The sequence below is a fragment of the Filicampus tigris genome, chromosome 17 (assembly GCF_054856515.1).
Source record: "Filicampus tigris isolate MCC_2025a chromosome 17, RoL_Ftig_1.0, whole genome shotgun sequence".
Lineage (NCBI taxonomy): Eukaryota > Metazoa > Chordata > Actinopteri > Syngnathiformes > Syngnathidae > Filicampus > Filicampus tigris.
Genome location: NC_141233.1, coordinates 4,142,776 through 4,168,675, shown reverse-complemented (window position 1 = coordinate 4,168,675; position 25,900 = coordinate 4,142,776). Strand labels below are relative to the sequence as shown.

At 40.2% G+C, this 25,900-nt stretch overlaps 1 protein-coding gene across 1 annotated transcript in view; it reads left to right on the top strand.

Annotated features, from left to right (window-relative positions):
- The window catches only part of uvrag (UV radiation resistance associated gene), a 69,354-nt gene that overhangs the window by 20,095 nt on the left and 23,359 nt on the right, over nt 1-25,900 (top strand). Inside the window, exons 9-13 of the mRNA XM_086013233.1 lie at nt 5,449-5,533; nt 6,187-6,274; nt 6,508-6,568; nt 13,570-13,735; nt 24,174-24,249. Coding sequence (XP_085869359.1) covers nt 5,449-5,533; nt 6,187-6,274; nt 6,508-6,568; nt 13,570-13,735; nt 24,174-24,249 — 476 coding nt within the window. The remainder of the gene's footprint in view (nt 1-5,448; nt 5,534-6,186; nt 6,275-6,507; nt 6,569-13,569; nt 13,736-24,173; nt 24,250-25,900) is intronic.

Sequence of the window (25,900 nt, the reverse complement as noted above, 5' to 3'; positions counted from 1 at the left end):
ATATATAAATAAACGTCGACGATTAAAATTCATTGTCGACGATTTTGATTGTCGACGTCGTCGTCGTCGTGATTAGTCGACTAATCATGGCAGCCCTACTCGAAAGTTTGTAGCATGCTATGTTGCATGTTATAGTATGTCCCATGCCATTGCCTCACTTCAAAAGCAAACACTGTGAAAACACTGGTTATAAACAAACATCTATAAACTGGTTATACAATAATCAATATTTTCTTTGTCCCCCTTTGGGTAGATTTATTTGAATTACTTATAAAGTGCAAACAATTTAACCAAATTATAGTTTTGAGACAAAACAAGTGAAATTATAGGAAAGATTTAACAAAATGTAAAATACCCACTTGACCTGGATATTGTAAACATACTGCATGAAGGACCGTTTACGGTAATACAGTCACATAACGAGTGACACCAACTATTGACTGTATTTGAAGAAGCAGTGATGTTTCCCAGCTCTGCTGGGGTCGGATGGTGAGCGGGGGGTTGGAAAAACCGAGCCATAGGCGCTGCTCGGCGTCTACTGCTATATTCATTTATTACTAACAATTTAGTCAGTTATTTCAAGTGGATTGTTGATAATATATGAAACAGTCATTTAATCACATCGTGAAGCAACCCGAAAAGAGTGCCGCCGATTCACTTGAAAGTACAGTGGTCCCTCGCTACATCGCGGTTCACCTTTCGCCGACTCGCTACATCCCAGATTTTTTCACAGTGCTATTTTATATGCTGTTTTTTGTTTTTTACAGCGTACCAACCCGCATTGTGTCCTAATTGACTGCCTGTATTTTTTTACTGTGAAATTCACTCTTATTCCATTCACTATGACAAAACATTAAACCAGAAATCTTCATAGGGAGATGTTCCGTTCTTGTTTACAGTAAATCAAATTCAAAAAGATAATAGAACCTGATTAGATGTCCCCTTAGTGGACAATGCAATTTTTGTCAAATGCTGTAAACTGAGTGAATGTTGCTAAACAACCACTGTTGCCGGATTGATGTAATACAGCTGTGTATGAAAGTGTGGAACAAATTAAAACTCAGCACAGGTGTGAGGAAACAAATTGCAGGAAATCAAACCAAGAGAGGAAGTCAAGCTTTCAAGACATACTTGGTAGGCGGGGGTGATGGGTGACTTAGGCAGATGCACCAACAAATTTACAATGAATGGAATGTGAAAACACAAGCATAAACACCCTTAATCGAATATATCCTGTGATTTAAGCAGTCTATGCCAGGGGCTTCTCAAGCCTGTCATGTCTGCAATTTCTTACATTGATGCAATTTGAGCTGAAAAGTGGTTTACTGCAGTCACTTCATGTTCACTGGAGAGTTGAAGGCTACTGAAAGGGCGTGGCTCACGAAGCTTGGTTTGGCAAGCACACTGATGCATAAACCAAAATGCTTGTGCAGGTGTACACAGGTACGCTCACACTATATTTTACTAGTTTGTGTGCGTGTGGGGTGGATCACCTGCAGCACTAAAGCTTTTCTTTCTTCAAGTGATTTTACAACCACTATTAAATACGTTACTGTCCACTTCCCACAGGTCTAGTTTTGCCTAGTTAGTTGTTAGGTTATAATGAGCATGAAGTCTGCACATAAATGAAAACATAAACTTACACAAATGGCCTTCTTTGTGTTTAAAATCCTCCAATGCTATTTATTTCAGCGGCACATTTTTGGGCTGATTAGATTATTTTATGGGCATTGTAAAGTGTTTATGATGATGTTTACTATGGCGTCGTGGACCTTTCCCAAGACTTTCAATGAACTTTGGTTTGTCTTTCACCCTCTGAAGATTTCTTACGACATTCTTACACCTACAATCTTAAAGAGGCATAGAGGTTGGTCCATGTGCAGGCGATTTAGTGTAAATGATGATTCCATTAAAACCCTGTGTTTTCATTTGCAAATCTTTACACATTACAGTGCTAATTAGATCCGTGTTTCTTTGTACTTTTTATTGACAACTTTGCACTTTGTATAAGTGCTATGCGATATATCCCTAGAGGGCATCCAGAATGGATTGTTAACCTCCATTCCTCACCGCAATCTCATCTGTACCTGGCCGTGTGGTCTTCACATTTCTCACGTAGCTAAAGGGCCCATTAGCAATTAATTCCAACTCCCTGGAAGCTGGCCTCTTTCAAAACAAATGGCCCCGAAAACCCAAACATCTTGTAAAGATTCTGTATGCGTGTGTGTTGCATGCCTGCATGAGAACTATAGTAGCAGATAAAGATGAGTTGAGCGTCAGCGGTGAAATAACAAGGTGAATATTGCTACGGACTTGCTGATGCCTGTCCCTCCTTTTCATCTTAGACATTGTTAGCATAATAAATACAAAACTTGAGCTGTTTGTATTATCCTGATGACAGTTTTAACAGCCCACTTGGTGCCTGCTAATCCGCTTAGTTGGACAGACTCCTGCTAATTTACTTGACTTTGAGACTTCTACGAAAGTTTGAGTTCCACTGCATATTTTGCGCACAATTCATAATAGAAAGCTTAGGCAAGAATCGTTCCTTCCTTTTCACAGATGTGATGTTTAAAATACAAGCCTTTCACCCCTGCCTCCTGAATGGTGGGTTTGTTGGGGTCACAGTCCTCTAATTTCCTTTCCTTCAGCTTTAGAAGACAACATAAATCAGGCCCTGAATGGCGTTTATTATGATTGGTAACACTAGTTATTCTTATGCTCTGTATCGCAGTCAGAGCTCCTGGCCAATAAATGTCAGTTGTGTGGTTTTTCAAGTGTTCGTTATAGTTTTGTGAAACAAAGGTATGCAGTTGTATTTAAAAAAAAAAAAAAAAAAAAAAAAACAGATTAACTTCAGAAAAGGTATTTTATTAAAGCTAAATACCAGCTGGATTCTTCGACCAGCAACTCGGTGGGACACATTTTTTTCTTCCAGTGGGTCTTGACCGTGGCCAGCGTTTTAAGTCTTTAGACTCATTAGGATTCCTGATTTACGGTCATTGATATTCTTAAAACATTATGTGGCATTGTGATTGGTGGAATTTAGTATCATTTATTTTTTCATTCCCAACTCAGTATGGTGTCAATATCGAAATGCTCCAAGTTACTTTTGAACTTGTTTGTTTAAAAGTCATTCAAGCATCATTTATGGCCTGTTTTTGCAATTACTTGTCAATTTGGCTAACTATTTTTGTTTTTCAAATTTAGCCAGAGGTTTTGATCTCAGGTTAGTGCTGATTTGGAGTCGGGTGGAACCCCGCTGGAAAACACCATGGGAAAATGCTGTAATATGTTGTCCTGGAAAGAAGTAAGAGCCCATAATAATTCAGCACCATAGGAGCAAATGGGGGTTAAGTATCTTTCTCAAGGATACCCAACATGGTAGATGTTGGGATTTTTCGACTTGTCATATCAGGGTTTACCGCAGCGGGTCACTCATGATTTGTTCAGCACAGTTTTTATGTGGAATTCACTTCCTGAAACAACTCTCCAATTTTTTTTTTATCCGGGCTTGGGGCCGGCACTTGCTGGATATTGAGGCACAGACTGGGAATTGTACCCGTGACGTCTGCGTGAGAAAGGCAGCAGCATGTGCCACTACACCTTGCCTATTGCAGAGGTCGCAGAGTTCACGCCACATTGCACAACACTGCAGTATAGTTTGTCATACTGTGAAAAATAGCCAAGCACCGTGGGACCTAAAGTTGTCTTATTGAAGAGATTTTAGTGCGCTTCCTGATTGATTTATTGCCATGGTGATCATTTCAACAGCAGCTGGCACAGCCTTTTTTCATTATATTTCCACGGTAAAGTTTGGATCCTAAATGGCAGGATTTTTTCAAAATACAAATTACACATATCCAATTCTTAAAGTGTGCAGCACGCATATTGCTGTATTTTATCTTTCCGTGCCAGTAAGGTTGGTGACTAGATGGAAGAAGAGATTGGCAGTGCTGGGAATTACATGAAAGCAACAATGCAATAAGAGATATGGCCTGTCTGATCTGTGTCTCTTTGAAGAAGAACTGCTTTTTTTCCTCTCCCCCACCTCTGTTCCTGCGGGAGTTTGAGCTCAATGTAGAGCAGGATGGCCCTGGGTGCTAGTTTTGCGGTAAAAGTCTGGTTCTGCTTTACAATATTATTGCTCAAGCTTAGATCCATGTGAGATAGTCTTAGCTCACTACATGAGCAATGAGATGACCCTGTTATTAAAACTGCATTTGTGATATGCAGGATTTCATTTTTGCATTTTGCTAATCGAAGTTTGAACTGCGCAACTATTGCAATATCCTTCATATGGAAGTGTCCTGCACAAATACTGAGTTTATTGCTTAATAGACATGTTTTCACAGTAGCCGTCCTCAGATCACACCTGATCTGTTTCCAGAACAGAGCATCCTCACTCGAGATAAATATAAATGACCAGAAAAGCTTGGAAGAACGCACAAAGTCACAGCATTTGGTACGCTCCTTCATGGATAAGCACATGCATAGGTGTGCAGCTTAGATATATTGTGTAATTAATGTGATTATTACTTCCAACAGTTTATGAATAACCTAGCTCTATATACCTATGTAGACTTATTGCAACATCTGTCCAAACCTATGAGGATATTGAGGTAACTGCAAATGAAAGCTGAAGCATCAAGAATCTTTATGAGGAATGATCCATAAAACTTTGCCAAGCCAGCAACCTATCACCACGTTCCTCAAGTAAAGTCTCCCAAAGCGCCCGAAGAAGAAGATGAGGAGCCACGTTTGAAATGATATCAAAGTTTGTGGTATTTTTAGTGGTTTAAACTATTCAACTGTTAATAGTAGCAGTTGTACTGGGAGTTAGAGGGTGACCGTTACAACCCCAAATTATACATTCAATACCCTAATTCCCATTTTATATTGTGTAACAATATTCATTATTATTTTAATAATGAAGTTATTTATCTGTCTCTTAAATAACTAACTCATTCATTGCCACACATTTTCAGACACACTTTTACCCAAACGTTTAAGAAAAAAAATTCAAAATAAGTTAAGTTCCTGGGATTGAATGGCTGTACTGTGAAAAGACAAATACATTCGTCAACGGCACTGACTAGTGTAATTACATACACTAATTGTGTTGAGCACGCATCATAAAGTGACAATAAAGGCTTTCTGTTCGATTCAATTTGAACTCCTGTGTGCTTGCTGATTTTGTGATCAAGTCTCCCAGCTGCATCTTCAATAACTCAGGTGTTTTAACTTTTTGTTGCAAATTGTATGTTGTCTGGGTTCTGTGTTGTCAGATGGAAATGCTTTTGTTCACCTGAAAAAAAGTATTTGACTTCAAGTGCAAATTAGGGTTACAACCAATTGCACACTACCTGGTTGTTCAGATGTACCAAGACAGAACACAACATTCACCTATTAAAAGAAGGCTTTCTCCCCTACTTTGTTGTCTTTTAGAGGAATTGTATTCCACTCAACACCAAAGTCTGAAGGAGGAGAAAGAATCCTTAACCATGCTACATAAGGAATGTACAGCCAAGAGGTATGTGTGAATCTGTAATTTGTAATTTGGGTTTTGCACCAACTCTCCAGTGGCCGTACCTGAAGGCTTGAAAGAGCATGTAGGTGGAAAACATGCTTGCATGTTCATGGACAATGATTTGTGAAGGGCATGCATCTTGTCTTACATGATTAGATAAGGCAAAGCCCGTTGGACAGTTTGAGGGATTTCATATGAAACCATTTCACTCTAATCTGTCTCCTCTTTTGACTCTGCAAAGCAGCCACGCGATAGAAAGAAGTAACTGATAAGAGGCCAGGATCGTGTTGATGTTTGTAGCAACTATGTAATTGCAATAAAAACTGTGACAAGGCAAGACGAAATTATTGATTTCATTTGTTATATTATGGCTATTTTTCTTGTAGATAGCTGTTGTGAAATCCGCTGTATAAATAAAATTGTATTGTATTTTTCTTAAGAATTCAACTGAAACAATTCCATATGTCCCATTTTAAAAAACTATTATATTCCTTCTCCACAGAGTTACAGTGTCTTAGTGTTTAATTTTTCGTAATTACCGGCAAAATCAAGCAAATGCAGCCTTATCTTTATGGATTATCTTAAATCTTCTGTCTGTTCTGTTAAAAATTGACTCTTTGTGTTGTCCCTGTGTCGGATGGTATTGATCTCCCCAGAGAGCAGTTCCTGAAATTCAATGCCCAGCTCACGTTTCGCTGCCGCCAGCTTCTCTCTGAGCTTTCCTACATTTATCCCATCGATGTGGTGAGTACAATGGTCGCCATAAGATATAATTGCCAATTTACAGAAAACAAACAGCTCACATTTTTACACGTTACCCCTTGACAGTTTGTTTTCAACGAGTGTAGCATCGTTATGTTGTTCCATACCCTCAGAGTTAGGGAAATTCTGTTAGTTCATTATTTGAAGATACTTTCAATACTTGAAATACTGCATGCCTGGTAATAGTATTTTAAAATTATTATTTAATTCCACAGGCAAATCCGTCAGATTATGTTATCTGCGGAGTGAAGCTGCCAAATTCTGAAGACTTTCAAGGTAATTTATTGTCTACCAGCATGTGTTTCATGTTTTTACTTGGATGAGCTGCAGCAAGGCATGCTGAACAAATATTTTATCTTGGCTACCTACTCGGCCTTTAATGTAGCTATACAACAGGGAAGCACAATTATTCAATATCGAGTAATTTTGAGTGACTTACCTACAGGCATTAATGTTTAAATCACATTGAAAAAAATCGAGCTGTTGACATGCAGTTTTAATATGCTTGATTTTATCCTACCACGAGACACTCGGAGGCGGGGGGATACTATGCTTTCATAGTCGTCTGTCTACTTACTGAGCTACAGGTGGCAGTAGTATGCATTACACACTCAGCTAGCGCTGGAGTTTCAAACACTCTACCTCTTCTCTGCAATAGAGGATCGAGGGTCTGGAATGAAAGTTTGACAAACAGATAAACTACCAAAGTTAAAAAAAACAAAACAATCTCTATCAAAAGAAAAACTTGCAACACTACAAATCTGAATATTTGTAATAATCTAAATTAGGCGTGGGGCACGGCGTGTTTGTCGAGGAGCAGAAATTGCAATATACGTAATGGTTGTGGTCACACTTCACACTGTTCACACAAGCGTTAGTCTGCTGTAGTATGCTCTCAGCAGTGTTGTAGAATAGGGACTTAGTGAAATGAAAATGGTTGGCAGTGCAGTGCAAAGTATCACGGTCTATAGAGTTCACAATGCTGTGTTCGGCTGAAGCGGGCCAACGGAGATGTTGAAAAATATTTGCTGGTATGACTGATTTATGGGACCTTTTATTGGTTGGAACATACAGTTGGTACGGAAAGTACTCAGACCCCTTGAAATATTTCACTTTCTGTGTCATTGCAGACTTTTGCCAAAATAAAAAAAAGTTCATTTTATTTCGCATTGATGTACACTCAGCACCCCATCTTGACAGAAAAAATCAGAAATGTAGAATTTTTTGCAAATTTATGAAAAAAGAAAAACTGAAATATCATATGGTCATAAGTATTCAGACCCTTTACAGCGACCTTCATATTTAACTAATTCTTCGTGTCTTCCTTGAGATGGTTCTGCCCCTTTATTGGAGTCCAGCTGTGTTTAATTAAACTGATTGGACTTGATTAGGAAAGGCACGCACCTGTCTATATAAGACCTTATAGCTCACAGTGCATGTCAATGCAAATGAGAATCATTAGGTCAAAGGAACTGCCCAAGGAGATCAGATCCAGATACTGTGGCAAGGCACAGATCTGGGCAATATTACAAAAGAATTTCTGCAGCACTCAATGTTCCTAAGAGCACAGTACATAATCCTCAAAAGGAAGACATTTAGGAAGACCACAACTCTTCCTCGACCTGGACGTCCAGCCAAACTGTGAGCAATCATGGGAGAAGAGCCTTGGTGAGAGAAGTAAAGAAGAACCCAAAGATCACTGTGGCTGAGCTCCAGCGATAAAGTAGGAAGATGGGAGAAAGTTCCAGAAAGTCAATTATCACTGCAGCCCTCCACCAGTCGGGGCTTTATGGCAAAGTGGCCCAACGGAAGCAGCAGGGGGATCGAATCTGCAAAGTTGTTTTGAGTAACACTATTGACTTTATATTTTACTTTAATTTAATCCCACTTGAAACGTGAAGCATAAAGTGGACATTTATGGCGATCGTAGTAATTCAGCCACGACTCAGATAGATTGATTTTTTTACGCACGGTTATGACGTGACGTCATCGTTAGTGATGTCTCCATGAAATGAGATAATAACGCCTCGCCTCATAATTTCCCCCAAATACTGTATTTATTTCTACCTGCTACCTAATCGCTTAATGCCCCGACACGCTGGACCACATTTACTTCCGCAAACACAACGTCGGGTGTGACGTCGTCTCTTCTTCTGCGCAGGCGGGCCACTTTGACGACGCATGTGTTCATACAGCAGACAAGACAGAGGTCGCATTTTTAATGTACCGGTAATATTAACGCTTACACAAAAAGGGGGGAGCAATTCTCTCTCTTGGTGCCCAACATGTTTACAGAGGCCGAGACAGAGGCGTGTGGAACAAGATGCGTGAATCTTAATGCCGCGTTTAACCGACTAGTAAAAAAGAAAGTTTAATAAATCGTAGACGGTTAAACGGCTAGTCGCGCACATCCCTATTTCAGTGTGCTCAGGACCTCAGACTGGGCCGAAGGTTCACCTTTCAAAAGGACAATGACCCGAAGCACACAGCTGAAAGAACAAAGGAGTGGCTTCAGAACAACTATGTGACCGTTCCTGACTGGCCCAGCCAGATCCCTGACCTAAACCTGATTGAGCATCTCTGGACGGACCTGAAAATGACTGTCCACCAACGTTCACCATCCAACCTGACAGAATTGAAGAGGATCTGCAAGGAAGAATGGCAGGGGATCCCCAAATCCAGATGTGAAAAACATATTGCACCATTCCCAAGAAGACTCACGGCTGTACGAGCTCAAAAGGGTGCTTCAACTCAATAATATGCGTCAGGGTCTGAATACTTATGACCATATGATATTTCAGTTTTTTTTAAAATAAATATGCAAACATTTCTACACTTCTGATTTTTTTTGGCTGAGTGTACATTAATGAGAAATAAAATGAACATTTTTGCTTTTGGCAAATGGCTGCAATGACACAGAAAGTGAAACATTTCAAGAAGTCTGAATACTTCCCGTCCGTCCCCACTGTACTTGCTAATGCTCACACACACATCTTACACACACTGAATCTTAAACTGCATTCATAACCAGTTCTGGAACCACACAAACGGAAAACAACTTGGGCTTTTAAACAGATTTTCTGCTATTAATATCGTGACATGACGACGACCATATCATGGCAATTTTAATATCACGATCTTCTACAAGTACTTGTGCAAATGTAGGCCTAGTTGTTTTTTTTAAGACATTTGGGGGAAAAAGTATTATAAAACAAAATCATAAAAAGTGCAAAAAGTGAAGCTTTGTGAATACTTTCCAGATGCACTTTGTCCCCTAAATCGTTATTCTTCATAATAGAAATTCCTATGGGATAATCGTATTGGGAACTGTTTGAGAAAGACTTTTTTTCCCTGCACAACTGTGTACCAGTGCACAAAGCAAGGTCATCCATAAAGACATGCTTGGATGAGTTTGGTGTGGAAGAACTGAGAGCCCTGATCTCAACCACACCAATCTTTTTGGAAAAATTACAACAGAGATTATGAGCCATCTGGCCCACAGCTCTGATCCAACATCTCACAATTGTTCTTATGGATGAATGGATAAAATTCCCACGGACACACTCCAACATTTTGTCTCAGTAGGAGAGTGGAAGCAGTCACATCCACAAAGGGGAATTTTTTTTTTTCCTTCCATATTCCCTTGTTTAGGTGCACTGATCCCATAGCCAAATACTTTTGTCTTTACAGTACAGTATGTCACAAAAGTGAGTTGCCCCTCAAATGTTTGTAAATACTTTATTGTCTTTTCATGGGAAAAAATGGAAGAAATGACACTTTGCTTACAAAGTTAAGTACCTGCTATAACAGTGTAAATCTACGTAACCATGAAAATAGCTACACCACATAGCGAAAATATTTAAATTAGGCCCAAACTGTCAATATTTTGTGTGGCCACAATTATTCTCCGGCACTGCCTTAATCCTCTTCCATGATGATATTACGGAGCTGGTCAATCAGATTGAACCTTTCTTTCGCAAGGCAGGGGTCATCTTTGAGGTGTGTTTGGGGGTCATTATCATTTTGGAATACTGCCCTGCTGCCCAGTTTCCGAAGTGAAGGGATCATGCTCTGCTTCACCTCATTGAAGCGTAGCTCCCTGGTGCCGGCAGCACTCATGCAACCTCAGACCACGGCACTCCCAACACCATGCTTAACCTTAGGCCACACTTGTCTTTGTAGTCCTTATCCCCTGCGAAAAGCGGGGGTGGACTGTGTGTGTGAGCATGTATCAATGAGCATGCCTCTTTGGCATCAGTGTATGGGCTCACAACCCAATACACATAAAAAAAAAGACAAAATACAAACAACACTATTGTCCCTCAGTGTCACTTATCATCAACATGGTGACTTTGGATCGGTTGAGACGGCAAATACCTGTACACACTATAGTTACTTTTAGCATCTTTTGAAATACAGACTGAGCAGTAACAGAGACACCTTTTTAAAATTCAGTTAACCATTAGCAAACTACAATAAACCTGTAAAATGTGAATGATTTAGTTGGATTGAATAGTGCAAAGAAATGGGATGGAGTAATTGTAGATGTGAAATGAACATGGATCTAAGAAAGAACACAACTGGAGAAGTTTGAGATGAGGAAAATGTTGAGATTTGGCACTCCAACAAGGCACTCAAGCAACTCTGCTTTGTTCCTGATATCCTCTTGACTACTCTTGTGTGAGCTGTGCAGTACCACCACATCTTGTCACATGATGTATGGACATCATAATCGATTAATTAATTTAAAATTCTGATCAGTGATTTGGAATTCATTGCTGATAACTGCATCCATAAACAAATGAGGGGAAAAAATGTGCACTGCTGGCTGTAACTAGCTGAGATGATGCTGATTTAATCTAATTTTATTTGCGGTTTAACCCATTAAAGCCTGAAGCCCCTCGTGAGACATCGCTCTAAAACCTATGGTCATCTTTGTAGTCACCTTTGAAAACCTGACATTTTCGCCACCTAGTTTATTATTCTTTACTGTTTCAATCGAAGATACAAGTGAAGCACTATTTTTAATTTAAAAAAAAATCGAGTGGTAATTACCATGCTGTATTTTCTTACAAAGACGTTTAAATCGTCATTATCTACTAACATACATCTTAACCATACATCACGTTTGGATGGTTTCACGGCTTTAAAGTCCGCGAGCGTGTCGTCTATATCACTACCATGACTTACAACAGAGCTCCCGTGATCGACTGTGCCGCCATTACTCCTCGAAAAAATTCCGGATATCCTCCGACAACTCACGACATGTCGCATGTATAGTCTGATGCATTTCATTGGCTAAGAGACTGAGAATTGGATTAAGAAAAGAAAATGACGTATACACTCTCCGGCTTTAAGTGGAGAAACACGGTACATCATATCATGGGTGACACAGTTATTAGCACTCCTGATGTTAATACTTTGCACAACCTCCTTTTGCCAACCAAACTGCACCGAATCTCCTCCTCTAATGTTTCACAAGATGGGAGAATACAGAAAGAGGGACCTTCGACCATTAGTCTTTGCACAATCTCTCTAAATCATCCAGCGACCTGGGTCGTCTCCTCTGCACTTTGCTTTTAAACACATCTTAACCAAACGTGCCAATGATTATGGCGGCCTAAGTACCATCGTACTGCTCAACACGACACTGGCATTGAAACAGAAGTTCAGATCATTCATTAAATATTTTTCAGCCCATTAAAAATAACTTTTTTTTTAATGATTCAGGGATTGATTTATTGTTAATTTTCCTCAGTCGTTTTTAAATTGAGTCAAATGCCCACCCCCATTTCTGAGTTTGTATTTGAGACTATAGGGCTTTCTTGCAACATGCAGACATGCATGAAGATGCATTGAACTTCATTTTACCTCATGACCCCTACTCTAAAATGTGTGAGGTCTGCCCCAGAGAGCGCCACATCAAGTCCAGAATTGTTAGCCCGTTAATACTGGCCTAAGGGGTTGGATGTTCCACATTAGAACCCAGGGTCACTGGGAGCCCTTAATCCTGCTGGCCGTCAAAGTGATTCTGCATGAAGGCACATCACTTCCTAACATTCAACCAAGCTTTCTTTGTCAACTTACCTTGACAAGGTCAATCAGTCTCCTGTTACACCCTTAAGGTTTGCCGTATGGCTAATTGTCTGTTAGCTGACCAAATATTAATCTTATTGTTAACCACCCCCCAATAGCACTCAAATTCATCCTAACTGGTTATTTTACTTTGTGCATGTTTATTTTTTTTATGTAATTTATTTTATTTTTTAAAATAAATACAATCCCCACTTTTTTTTTTCAAATGCTGATCCTATTGCCAAAATTTTTGTTCATGCTGGGGAATTTATTTTTTAAAAGTTTTAAATTTGGGTCTGATCCAAATAAAGCTTTCTCAGCATTTTCGGAAGTTTGCGCTCTTTCAAATATAATTTGAGTTCCAGATGTTTCTGAGCACGTCCGCTGACAGTGTAGTGGTACACACGCCTGAGTTGTGTGCGGGCAGCGTGGGATCGATTCCCGCTCAGTGACAGTGTCTATGTGTGCCCTGCGACTGGCTGGCGACTAGTTCAGGGTGTAGTCTGCCTTCGCCCATTGACGGCTGGGATAGGCTCCAGCAACTCCCCGCGACCCTATATAGGATAAGCGGTTTGGAAGATGACATGACATGACATGTTTCTGAGCAATTTTGGAGGACATTTTTTAAAAATGTGGTGGAATAGTTAATTTAAGAATAATATCTGGTCTCATATTGGTCCAATCTTTCTAAGTCTTGCTACGCCACTCTGACAGCTTTGATGAACTGCTTATCTAAGTATTGTCTCTTCCTACATTCAGTTTACCACCATATTCAGACTTAGTAATTCTACTCATACACACATTTTTGCATTTTCAGCATCTGAGAGTAATTGGATGTTCTGCTGGGGTAATGTTTTTTGTATTAATGTTGGGGAAAAATAATGTCTTTCTTGTTTGTTGTTTTTCACTAGATTTGTTTTTTTTCTAGTTTTTCACTAGCCATTCAAATGTTTTTCAATGTAATAGAAAAGCTTTACGCATCAGACAGTGATGACTATACATTTCAAAATGTTGGATATGGTAAAATGCAGTATGTTGGGGAATTAATCTTTTGCCACTCGGAATTTACAGTATGTTGCCCAATTTAACTTACATCTTTGATTCCTTGATACTACTCACCGAAAATATTGGGCTTTTTTTTCAAGAATGGCATCTCACTTTCATTGTTGGATTATCTTTTTTTTTCTGTATTTTTTCTGCAGCAAAGGATGACGGGAGCTTGGCAGTTGCCCTGGGCTATACGGCACACTTGGTCCTGATGATCTCGTGTTTCCTACAGATCCCACTTAGGTATCCAGTCATCCACAAGGGTTCACGCTCCTCCATTAAAGACACCATCACTGATAGACTTACTGAGAAGGAGAGAGAGTAAGTAGACGAAAAAGGATAAATATTCAGTCACATTTTTTTTTTTTTACCTGAAATCACAAGAATTTAAGATTTTAAAGCATATTTGACCAAAGATGTGAGCATGGGGTCGATGTTCATATTGGTATCTATTTTTTGTCAGCTCTAGATGGCTTGCAATTTTCAACCAATTTTCCTGACCACTTAATCTAGTTTCTGTAAATTAATTTCCCCTGGCAAACATATTTGCATCATGTTGTCATTGCATCATACATTTTTCTAACCATGATAAATGGTGACTACCACCACAGATGGTATGGAAGGGTATTACATCTTATGCATACGTAGAAGGTACTTTAATGGTCAGTGTCGCTGTCTGTCGTTGCGGTGTATTCCTCCAGCGTAACGTGCCACATGGGGTAAGCGTCTGTCACTGTTGGACAGTGCCACTTAATTCTGCAAACTCTTTCACAAAGCAAGGTGTGACCACTTTGCTTCTGATTCACACCGGCAGAACCATTTTGTTGATGACAGAACTATTTTTTTTTTTATCTCCTCTGGCTTGCCAATCATTTTTCGGTAAATTATAAAATGCTGTGTTCATGCACAAGAAGTGTAGCTTCTTTAAATTGTTATTTAAACATGTTTTGTTCTAGTAACCAAGCATCAAGGCAACAATGGTATTATACGCAATATTTACCCTCTGGGAATAAAATTTTCATGTGTCTGTACTGAGTTATTTACTCCTTTCGGTAAGTGAACATTTACAATTTACGAGTAGGATTTCCCCTTGTATGAATGCTCCCTTTTGTTTATTACACCATGCTCTTGAACTATGCAGGTACACAATATTGTCACTTTTTTTAAGTATTAGTTGGTCTTTTCCCCCCAGATAAACTGTAAGCACTACATTACACTGAATTCATTAAAACCACATCACACAACCTATTCTACAACAAGGGATTGGCTTGTAGATAAGCGTTGACACTTCTACATCCACATTTGTCATCCATAATAAGACAAACAGTTGGGAGTAAGTGTGTGAGGAAAAAATGAGACATTATCAGATGCAGTGATTGAATGACCATTGCGGAGTGCTTGTGATTAGGTCATGACAACAGCTGGAGAGGATCAGTTGTTTTAAACTCCCATGTGACAGGGGGCCTCGCTTCACTGTATGCATTTCCAGTTCCTCCATGCAGGATATTCACACCAGGACCCAGCATCAAAAATAAACTTTTCGGCTATATGCTTGACAGACACAACAATCCATGAGTGCCCTTTGGCGTGCAGGAGTGGGGTCAATGCCCCAGGAAAATTCCACGCCCTCTGTATGCGTTTATGACCCTAGGGGCCCTTGCGAGGCGTCCTCACACTGCAAAATGATGTGTGGGCTGACGTAAAGCACCTAGCCAGCTTTAACAATGTAAAGTAAAAAAAAACAGGTGATTAAAGTGTCGGAAAGAGGCAGCCAATTGAGATAAGTGAGGTATCATGAGATTGGATTCTCTAAGTGTGGCAGGATTAGCTGGCAGTCAGTCTACTGCAGCCGTCTACCCAATAAGGACCCAGTTGCTTAATTTTTGTTGTTTGTATAATCGACTGCAACCAAATTGGTCACAAATGAGGCCTGTTTTTCAGCATGTGTGAGTAACAATTTCCTCCGTTCAAATTAATGCATGTGCATATGTTTTAATGCTCCCACTAACACAGGCTCTCAATTAGACATTGCTGTGAAAAAGTCACCCTCTTCTTCGGTCTGCAATAGTTTCTGCATTGTGCAAATGGAGGCCGCTGTGGACTTGCATGCAAACTGCAAATGCCCCCCTTGTCCAATTCATAAAAACATTTCAGGACGTCGCTATGCGTTCCTCGCATACGCATTGGTCCACGCATCCCCATCGATGAACATGAGCTTCTTACATGCATCTGCATTTATTATATAAATGCTATCCTGAGAAGCTCATCTGCTTGTTGTTTGTTGTATGAAACTACTGGCAAATCTAAGTGTAAGCACTCCTCATGCCACATCTTGAGTGGTTGGTGCGCTTACATGCTTTCGGTCTGCTCGGACTGAAGACTGGTGATAAAATCCCAATGGCCCCCTACATATAATTTATAATCGAAGCAGACAGCAATGTCTCCACATAGGAGTGTCTAAGTGTCTCTGCCCCCGCTAATGTGAATGAAAGACTGTTCGATATCATGACTGGCCACATTGAGATTAAACGCCCATGCCGAATGCATTGTGTTTCCATACATAGTCAGAATGAAAGATGCTCTATAAAGCACCTATAGTAGTTTTCTGTCTAGAATTTGATGTATGTATTTTAGCAAATTGGTAAGTACTATAAATTGACACTTTATTTAAGGCAACTAAGTTGCAATTAAGAAAGCCTTTGCTTAGAGTTGTGGTTCTCGCAGGGGATGTGAGTGAGGACGCCCCGACCCCATTATGAGCTAGTCCTCTGAGTTGAATTGAAAGGAAAGCTTTTGTAATTTCTGAAAGTAGAGCATTTATGGGGAAAAAACAGAATACATGTAAAACATGCATGCTTGTGGTTGTGCTTTGTTGTTATACAATACAATTTTGAAAATATTTCTGCTATAGCTTCTTTGAAAATTTTATAAAATAAATTACTCGTTTTGTTTCCAAATATAATAGCTTAAGTCACTGGCAAGCTGCACGTACAAAACTAGGATATTTCAGTTAAGACATCTTCAAATATGTCTTAGCCACAACTGTGTCAGTCAAGGCAAGTCTTAAATACAATTCTATTGTCCTCCGGTATTTTGGAGCAGGCCACTGTTTGAAAGTACTCTTCAATTATATGGAAATAAGATGTGAAAAATGACCGTTTGGCACTCGGACTGATCGTCTGAAGTTAGTGCACCCTAACGTGCATGTTGCCCCCACATTTTTGTTCGAGTAGAGCCCAGCTAAAGCTTGGGGGGTGATCTGGAGAGATGCGATCCAGATGTTCAGTGTTTGATTGAGAACAGTGCCCAGCCATTAAAACAGCACGCTTAGACAGCGCTTAGATCTAGCCTCAAGTATGAAGGCAATCATTTTAAATAAAAAATATATATTTCATGTAAAGTAAAATTGTATGAATGTGCACGTTACTACTTTGATGAAACCAAAAGCCAAACTTGTTGAGGTAGGCTCAGTCAGGCACTTTGTATGAATGAATAATAGAGGTAGGAGGCCAACGAGCAGAACGTGTGCGCTCAACGAAAAGCAGTTATTGTTCCAGGGATTCAACAGTTTCATGTCTCTTAAGAGGCACCATCTGCACAGAAGGAGAAGGGGGAACCATAGTCAAAGTACATCATTCTACCTAAAGTTGCTCTTGACAGGTAAAAGTGCCAGGCTGCAGGGTAGGTTAAACCTGCCGAATACACATTGGTGTCGGAAGTACAGTGGCTTGTGGAAGTATTCGGCCCCCTTGAACTTTTTGTCCTTTTGCTACATTTTGGGCTTCAAACATAATGATATATAATTGAATGTTTTTTTTGGCGAAGAATCAACACCAGTGGGACACAGTCATAAAGTGGATTCATATTATATTTTACTTTTTTTTTTTAGTAAATAAAAAAAAACAGAAAATTGTGGCGTGTGATATTCAGCCCCTTTACTGTCAGTGAGTGGAATGATCCAATGTTCACCTAAATGACTGCTGATGATAGACTCCGTCTGTGTGTAATCTAGTATCAGTAGAAATACACCTGCTCTGTGATGGTCTCAAACGTCTGTTCAAAGAATATTGAGGATCAAACATCATCATGAAGACCAAGGAATGCACAAGGCAGGTCCAGGATAAAGTTGTGGAGAAGTTTAAAGCAGGATTAGCATATGAAAGGATTTCACAAGCTTTAAACATTTCCCGGGCACTGTTGGATCAATCGTATTGCAAACGAGAGAGTATCAGACCACTGGAAACCTACCAAGGCAGTCCCTCTAAACTTTCAGCCCGAACAAGGAGAGCACTGATCATAGTTGGAGCCGAGAGGCCTATGATCACTCTGGATGAACTGCAGAGATCCACAGCTCAGGTGGGGGAATCTGTCCATAGGGCAACTATTAGTTGCACACTGCACAAATCTGTGGAAGAGTAGCAAAAAGAGCGCCATTTCTCAACGACAAGCCCAGTTTGAAGTTTGCCAAGCCACCTGGGAAACACAACAAATGAGTTCTGGTCAAATGAGACCAAAATTTGAATTTTTCGGCTAAATGCAAAAGGCTAAAGCAAAATCCGCAATAGAATGGTTCAAAACTAAACATATCCAGGTGTTAGAATGGCCAAGCCAAAGTCCAGACCTGAATCCAATTGAGAATCTGTGGAAAGATTTGAAAACTGCTTATCACGAATGCTGTCCATCTACAAAGTGTGGTTATCCATCCATCCATCCATCCCAACCATCCCAACCATCCCACCCATCCCATCTATCCCATCTATTTAATCTCTCATCTATCTCTTCTATCTATCCCAATGCCTGTCTCTCTTTACTTTCTCTCCTCTTTTCCTGCTTACCTTTCTCTTCAGAACGCTCACCTAGTCACAAGAGTTTTGTTCCGACCCTAGTCATCATTGTAATGAAAGTCCATTGGCCTCGTAGAACAGTCGGTGAACTGCATGAGACAGAATCACAACCCCAAAACTGAGCAATTTCATGTAAAGCATATCAAGACACCTGGGAACTGTTTTAAATTATGGAAAAAGTGCATGAATCTTTTAAGAGATTTGTGAAGTGATCGTTTTGTGTTCCTGATGTGCATGTATGAATGATATATCTAAATATAAAAGTAAAGAACCAATGGAATAGAGAAAGTGGGAGCATTGCTGTAGGAGCTCGGGTCAACGGACCCCTGGATATTCTTAGGGATCGTCATGAAAACCTAGTATGACAGAGCAAGCACCCACCACATCACTCAAGAGAAACCTTTAACGGCAAAGACCTAGATGGCCAAACCGTTATACTGGGGTCTCAAGTGCAGCAGTGGCTATTATGAGAGCATTCACGGACAGATGGTTTGTGTAATCATTTCTTGGATATTGAAAATTACAGCTCACTGTGATTTATATAGTGACCGCTGCCATTAGAGGCTTGTCAGGGCAAGGCAGGTGTTTTTTTAAGCAGGTCTAGATGATGACCCCATTAAAGGATCTGAAATCTCGCAAGCAAGCTAAAATTAAAACAAGAGTTATAAATAGACTGGCTTTGTCTCATTTCAGCACATAAGTCACAGCTATAGTTTTAGATGTTACAAATATGAATTGGGATTTCTTAAGCAGGCAAGCTAACACATGTGGCGCTCTCAGTCTTTGTATACAGGATAGCAAGTCAGCCAGTTGCCAGTCTTACCATAGTATTTTCATCAACCTGAGTGAAGCCAAGTTTGACCACCCACCTGCATAGCTATGCTTGCACTTCTTTACAGTCTTGAACAGAGGGGAATAGAGATGAAGGTGGTCTGCACCCACACAACTACAATTGCAGGATTACTCACTATCTACGTATCAAAGCTGCATAATGGAGACTGTGTGCTAAGATGAATTTGGCTCTTCTTTTTCTAGGTCGATCATTCGTTTGAACAAAATACAAACCCACTTCAAAATGGTACGAGACAAAATACAGAGTGGCATGAAAAATTCTATCAAATTTTGTAGTAAAAGTGCATTAAATCAATATAGAGGTGAACTATATATAGCCAGCTAAACTAATTAATTGATACCATCCAAGCCATACATGTTCATTCGGCCTGTGTCCTTTTAAGAGTTTTAATACTTTGACAACATCACGCCACATGATTTACATTTTTGTTTGTACATAAAATGACTGTGCACAGTGACAAACCTCTACTTTGAAGGCCTGATTAGAAGTGGGCTTGACAGCAGTATTTTCAAAGAGGTAAACGAATACAGCTTTACTTTTTGTTTTAGTTGTTTTATTTCTCCTTTCCCACTGTGCAGAATTTCAATACACTATATTCTAAATGGGAGCAGATTTCATCAGTCTTTTAAAAGGATGGTTGATTGATAGGTGTGCTGATTATACTGCCTGTCATAATCAGTTTGACATGTTGAGCTTGTCCTCATCTAAAAATAACAATAAAACAAATAGTGACATACCAGCTGCAAGTGCACAGCTACAGAGTTTTCTGTGTTTTCTGTTTATTTGACACTTCATCCTTCAGTCCAACATCGCACTGATCCCGCCGCCCCACCCCCATGACTATTCCTCCAGAACTGTAATTAATTTACCAGTGTTTAATGTAGAAGACGGCCTCAGTGTATGCAACTGCCACTGGCCGAGTGATTAAAAGTCTTCCATTTCCGCTCTGTGCTTTCCCTTTCATTTCTCCCATGCATGTTCCAACTGTACTAAGAACTGTAAGGCCGCAGTCAGTGATTTGTGATTGTTACATAGCTTTGTTTTTATGTTGCTCTGCACTTTTTCACTCATGTTTCTTGATAGTGTAATAATATCTGTTGGACCTGGTCAAATTGTGTACAGTACTGCCATCCAAGTTGCATACGTCTGAGTTAGTGCTTCCGCCCGACTCTTCATCCTCACACTTCCTTCCTCACTCCCCACTGATGTGTAATAATATAGTTGACTTTACTGGATGTCCCTGGGTGGAATTCCTGGTGTTTGGTTAACCGGAGCCTTTCTAGTGTGATTTTAGACACAGTGGACAGCAGTCATTAATCACCTGGCTATGACGGAACTCTTGTGTGATCATGAATTTTGCGTGTGTCTTGGAAGTGGCTTTGTTTTCCTTTTCATGCATCCTCATCAGAAAACATAACCTACGTAACCATAGTCTTTTAGTGGGGTAGTGATATTAAGAAAGCATGAGGTGTTGTTGGTCTCTCACTGTTAGTTATTTCCTAGTGCTGAGATATGACCTCTGGCATATTTCCTTCTGCATGGGGCCCTGGCTACATGTATGGCTGAGCTAAAGCATAAGGATCTTTTTACTTCACAGCCTTCACAGTATCATCACGTTAGTTTTATTTAAGGAGACGTTATTATGCATTTTTCATTGATAAAGTGTCAGTATTAAAATGGCTTTTACATTGTCCTCATGCGGTCAAAGGATTAAGAATTGCAGCACAGTTAACATCCACTCATATCACCCTGGTTCAAATTACGTAGTTACTAGTAGCGGTTATGCCTCATGCAAATGAGCCATTGCTCACCTCCACCCCTAGGAAGTGATACAAGGTAATCCATTACTAACCCCTGACAGTGTGAAGAAAAGAGTGACCACCCATTCAAAAGAATACTCTGTTTATTAACAACATGTCACCCAGTTGCTACAATACACTTGTCATTAGTGTAGTGGATTTGTCATGGATGGGGGGACGACTTACATAAGCCGCACCTTTATATAAGCCGCACCTATCTATGTTGAAAATTTTTTACTGCATTTACAGAACAATTATGAACTGTAAATGTACATGTATGTACCAGAGCAGATTCTTTCCTAACAGTGCCTTTTAACACTGCAGCAACGTTGCTGATAGAACCAAGAGAAAATAAACAATACTTACCGTCATTTCACTGCCGGCTGCCGCTCCAGTTTGTCAGCTAATGTCCACCATACTCCACCATCTACTGTTCTACAATATTCTACATTTGCACCTGTCTTTAGGTGTGCAACCTTAACCCAATAAGGATAGGAGCGCATAACCGTGTTTCTACCACTTGAGCCGGTAGCGTTGTTGCGTCTTTCTACCCTTAAAGCCGAGAGAGCGTACACCTCATTTTATTTTTATTATTTAATTATTGGTCTCTTAAACAATAAAATGCATCAGAATATACACGTGACGGTGTCATAAGCCCGCAGAGGATGTTCCGCAATTCTTGCGATTAATAATGGCGGTCGCCCATCGCAGGAGCTCTAAAATAAGCAATGGCAGTGATATAGACGACGCGCTTCTGGACTTTGAACCAGTAGAACCAGTCGAACGTGATATCTAGTTAAGATATATGTTTGTTACCACCCATATATGACAATATCGACGTCTTTGTAACAGAATAGAGGATGGTAATTTTTTACATTAAAAATAGTGCTTCTCTTGCACCGACACTTTATTTTTACACCTTCGATTGAAACAGTAAGGATTAATGAACTCGGGCCTGTGTGCAAGCCACATGTCTAAGCTCTCAAATTCTCTTGGAATTATTCTGTCTGCTACTGGGGCTGAGATATTAATTATTTTGTAGGTGTTGAATTTCTGGGAAAGCTTCAGGTTTTCAAAGATTCCAAAGACGACCTTAGGTTTTGGGGAGCTGTTGAGCCAGGCTCTTTAGGCTTTAATGGGTTAAACTATTAGCGTGATCTCAACAGAAGAGTCCAGTGAAGTCCCACTTATTTTCTTCTATACTCTCCTCCTGCCTCAGGCAACTGTAGGTCATAGTGAAATGGGGAAAAGCTCCTCCATTTGCTCTCACAGGATTAACAAAAGACCTGAACCCTGGGGGAAGACACAGACACACAGAAAGGAGGCTTACAAAAGTGCCCCGCTTATATGGAGATGTATATGCACATGCGCACTGAAATGCCTGCTAATACATGAACATGTGTGAATGACGCCTTTGTGTTGGTCACTCAGAAAATATAAAGCTTCTGTCCAACTGTTGCATCTTGCAAAGCTGCTTCCATATTATCTCACACAAAATGCACCTTTTCGTTCAAAATAGTCGGGCACCAATCGCAGGCCATCTCTCGTTAAAATCACATCACCACCACACTGCTCTCTCTTACCGTCTATGAACCGCCTCCCAAGTTTTCTTCCAGCAGCCATACAAAAAATGTATACCTAAAGGAATAATTTCTGTGAACCATTATAAAACTTCATATTGTATGTATATATTTTTGCAAACAATTATGATAACATTTTCACTTGCAAGGCTGTGCGCGAATGAACGGCTACTTTTAAGCAGCGTGGAGAAGTGAAAGCAGACAGAGCCAAAGATATTAGTAATTACTGAAGCAATCGGCATATACATAGAAACATCTACGCGCCCATATGCCTTAGGACTTGGGCTTCAAACGTTTATTAAACATGCTGGAGCCTCATTACACTGTTCCAGCCCGGGCGCATAATAGCAAGACCGTGGTCCCTGTCATATACAATCGCACAAGAGCCGTGGTGCAGCATGAACTGTCCTCTGCTGCTCTTATAATGAAGTTGAAGTTACTAGTTGGCAAGTGCTGCCTCAATTTATCTGCAACCTCATTCTATCCATACAAGAATGGTTGTTTTCCTGTGTTTAATCTTTTTAATTATTATTATCATTATTATTATTATTATTATTATTATTTATGAACAACCCGAATGCGCAAGTTTTTATTCTATTTTGTGCTTTTATAACAGGGATGTTTTTTCTTTATAGCAAATTGAATTGTAGCATGCTCTCTGTTAAAACTAAATTTAAAAAAACAACAACCTGGTGTTATTATGCATTTGAGACTTATAGCTGTACCGAACCCGTATCGAACTGTGACCCCCATACCGAGGGACGTACCGAACTGTGACTTCTGTGAACCGTTACACCCCTAATACATACATATATATATATATATATATATACGTATATATATATATATATATATATATATATATATATACGTATATATATACATACATATATATACATATACGTATACATATATATATATATATATATACGTATACATATATATATATATATACGTATACATATATATACGTATACATATAGATACATATATATACATATATATATACATATATATATATATATATATATATATATATATATATATATATATATATATATATACATATACACACACACACCAGCCTTAAATTCCTGGTAGCAAAGACAATTTTCCAACTATGAATGTCAGCATATTCTTCAGACGCAACCTTTGTATAGCCTGGCAGAAAGATCTGGCTGGCACTAATGGGATTTTCCCACTATATAGATACTAAAGCTTTTATTTGTTGGAAATGGTCGGAATGATCAAGTTGTTTGCACTCTTCCACCTTCAGTTTGATTTTTCAGTTTAACCGGGTATTGGGGTAGCATTAATGTGCGGGGTTCATAGTTGCAGAGCCAGCTTCTTCAAACATCTGCAAAGATTCTCCATCGTAAACGCTGCTGGCGTTCACGTTCAACATGAATTATTTGCAGAATGCACCACCAAAGATCAACATACTTTTGAATCCTTCATAGTAAAAATTAGCAAGCAATACAAACAAGCAACAATCCTATAATGTAGAATTGGCCTACTTTGTGAAATGGTCATGCAGCATTTGGTTCTAGTAAATATAAAATTGACAATGCTTGGTTGGCTTGCAAGTATTTGTTTGAAGGTGTCAGCTTTTCTTGCAGACAATAGATAAGCTGAAAAGGTGCTGAAGTCTTGAAACATTTTTTTTTCTCCTGTCATTTACAGATTCCCTTTGTACCCCAGAGGAGAGCGGTTTCATTTTGAATATGGTGTCTACTTGCTCAACAAGAACATTGCTCAGGTGAAATTGCAACACACGTCCAGCGCAATGAGTGCAAATCACATGAAAAACTTTGAAAACACCAACCTTTTAGAGGGACAAATGCATTAATTGTACTCAGGATGTAGTTTAGAATAAACAAACATATACAGTTTATATAATATTTTGATCAATTAAGATGGGTCTTCACAGTACCTTTCAAAATACTAGAAGAATTGAAATAACAAGTAATGTAGTAAAAAAGGAAAGTAATTCATCCATCATCCATTTTCTACCACTTATCCGGGGTCAGGTCTCAGGGGGAGCAGCAGTATTAGCATGGAAGGCCAGACTTCCCTCTCCCCAGCCACTTCGCTCCCAAGGCATTCCCAGACCAGCCGGGAGACAAAGTCTCTCCACCGTGTCCTGTGTGCCCGGGGCCTCCTCCCAGTGGGACGAGCCCGGATCACCTCACCAGGGAGGCGTGCAGAGGCATTCTAACCAGATGTCTAAGCCACCTCATCTGGCACCTCTCAATACGTAGGAGCAGCAGCTCGACTCTGGGTCCCTCCCGAATGACTGAGCTTCTCACTCTATGTCTAAGGGAGAGCCTGGACATTTTGAGAAGGGAACTCAGCCCGGCCGCTTGTACCCGGAATTTTGTTCTTTCGGTTATGACCCACCGGTTGTGTGACCGTAGTTGAGGGTGGGACCGTAAATCGCCCGGTAAATTGAGAGCTTCGCATCTCGACTCAGTTCCTTCTTCACCACAGCAGAACGCAACAGATTCCGCATCACAGCAGATGCTGCACTGTCGATCTCCTATTCCAGCCTACCCTCACTCGTGAACAAGACCCCAAGAGACTTGAACTCGTCTATTTGGGGCAGGATCTCATTCTTGACACGGAGAGGAAACTCCACCCTTTTCCAACTGATGACCATGCTCTCAGATTTGGAGGTGCTGATTTTCATCTCACCCACTTCACATTCGGCTGCGAACCACCCCATTGAGATTTGGAGATCATCGCTTGAAGAATCCTATAGTACCACATCATCTGCAAAATGCAGAGATAATGCAATACTGAGGCCATCAAACCAGACCACCTAAGTGCTTTGGCTGTGCCGACAAATTCTGTTCATAAAGGTTATAAACAGAATCAGTGACAACAATCCGACTTACTACCGGCAAAGCGAACCAAGTTCTGACATCGGTCGTACAGGGACCTTACAGCCCGTATTAGGGGTTAACTACCCCATACTCCCCAAGCACGCCACACAGAACTCCCCCAGGGGCACGGGCTAATGTCTTCTGCGAGTCCACAAAACACATGTAGACTGCTTTGGTGAGCTCCCATGCACCCTCAAGGATCCTGCTTAGGGTGTCAAGCTAGTCCACTGTTCCACGGCCAGGTCGAAAACACACTGTTCCCCTTGAATCCGAAGGCGGAAACGGCTACCCTTTCGTGCACTGGGGTGAACCCCAACGTTCAAGCGCCAAGCCAGGGAGCAATAATTATGTCCATACCTGATCTCCGTGTCTCACCACAGAAACTCCACAGTGGAAGACTGTCCAACCCCTCTTGAGAGGACTGGTACCAGAGCCCAAGCTGTGTATGGAGGCGAGTCCGACTATGTTTAGTCAGAACCTCTCTGCCTCTCACACCAGCTGGGGCTCCCTCCCTGCCAGACTGTT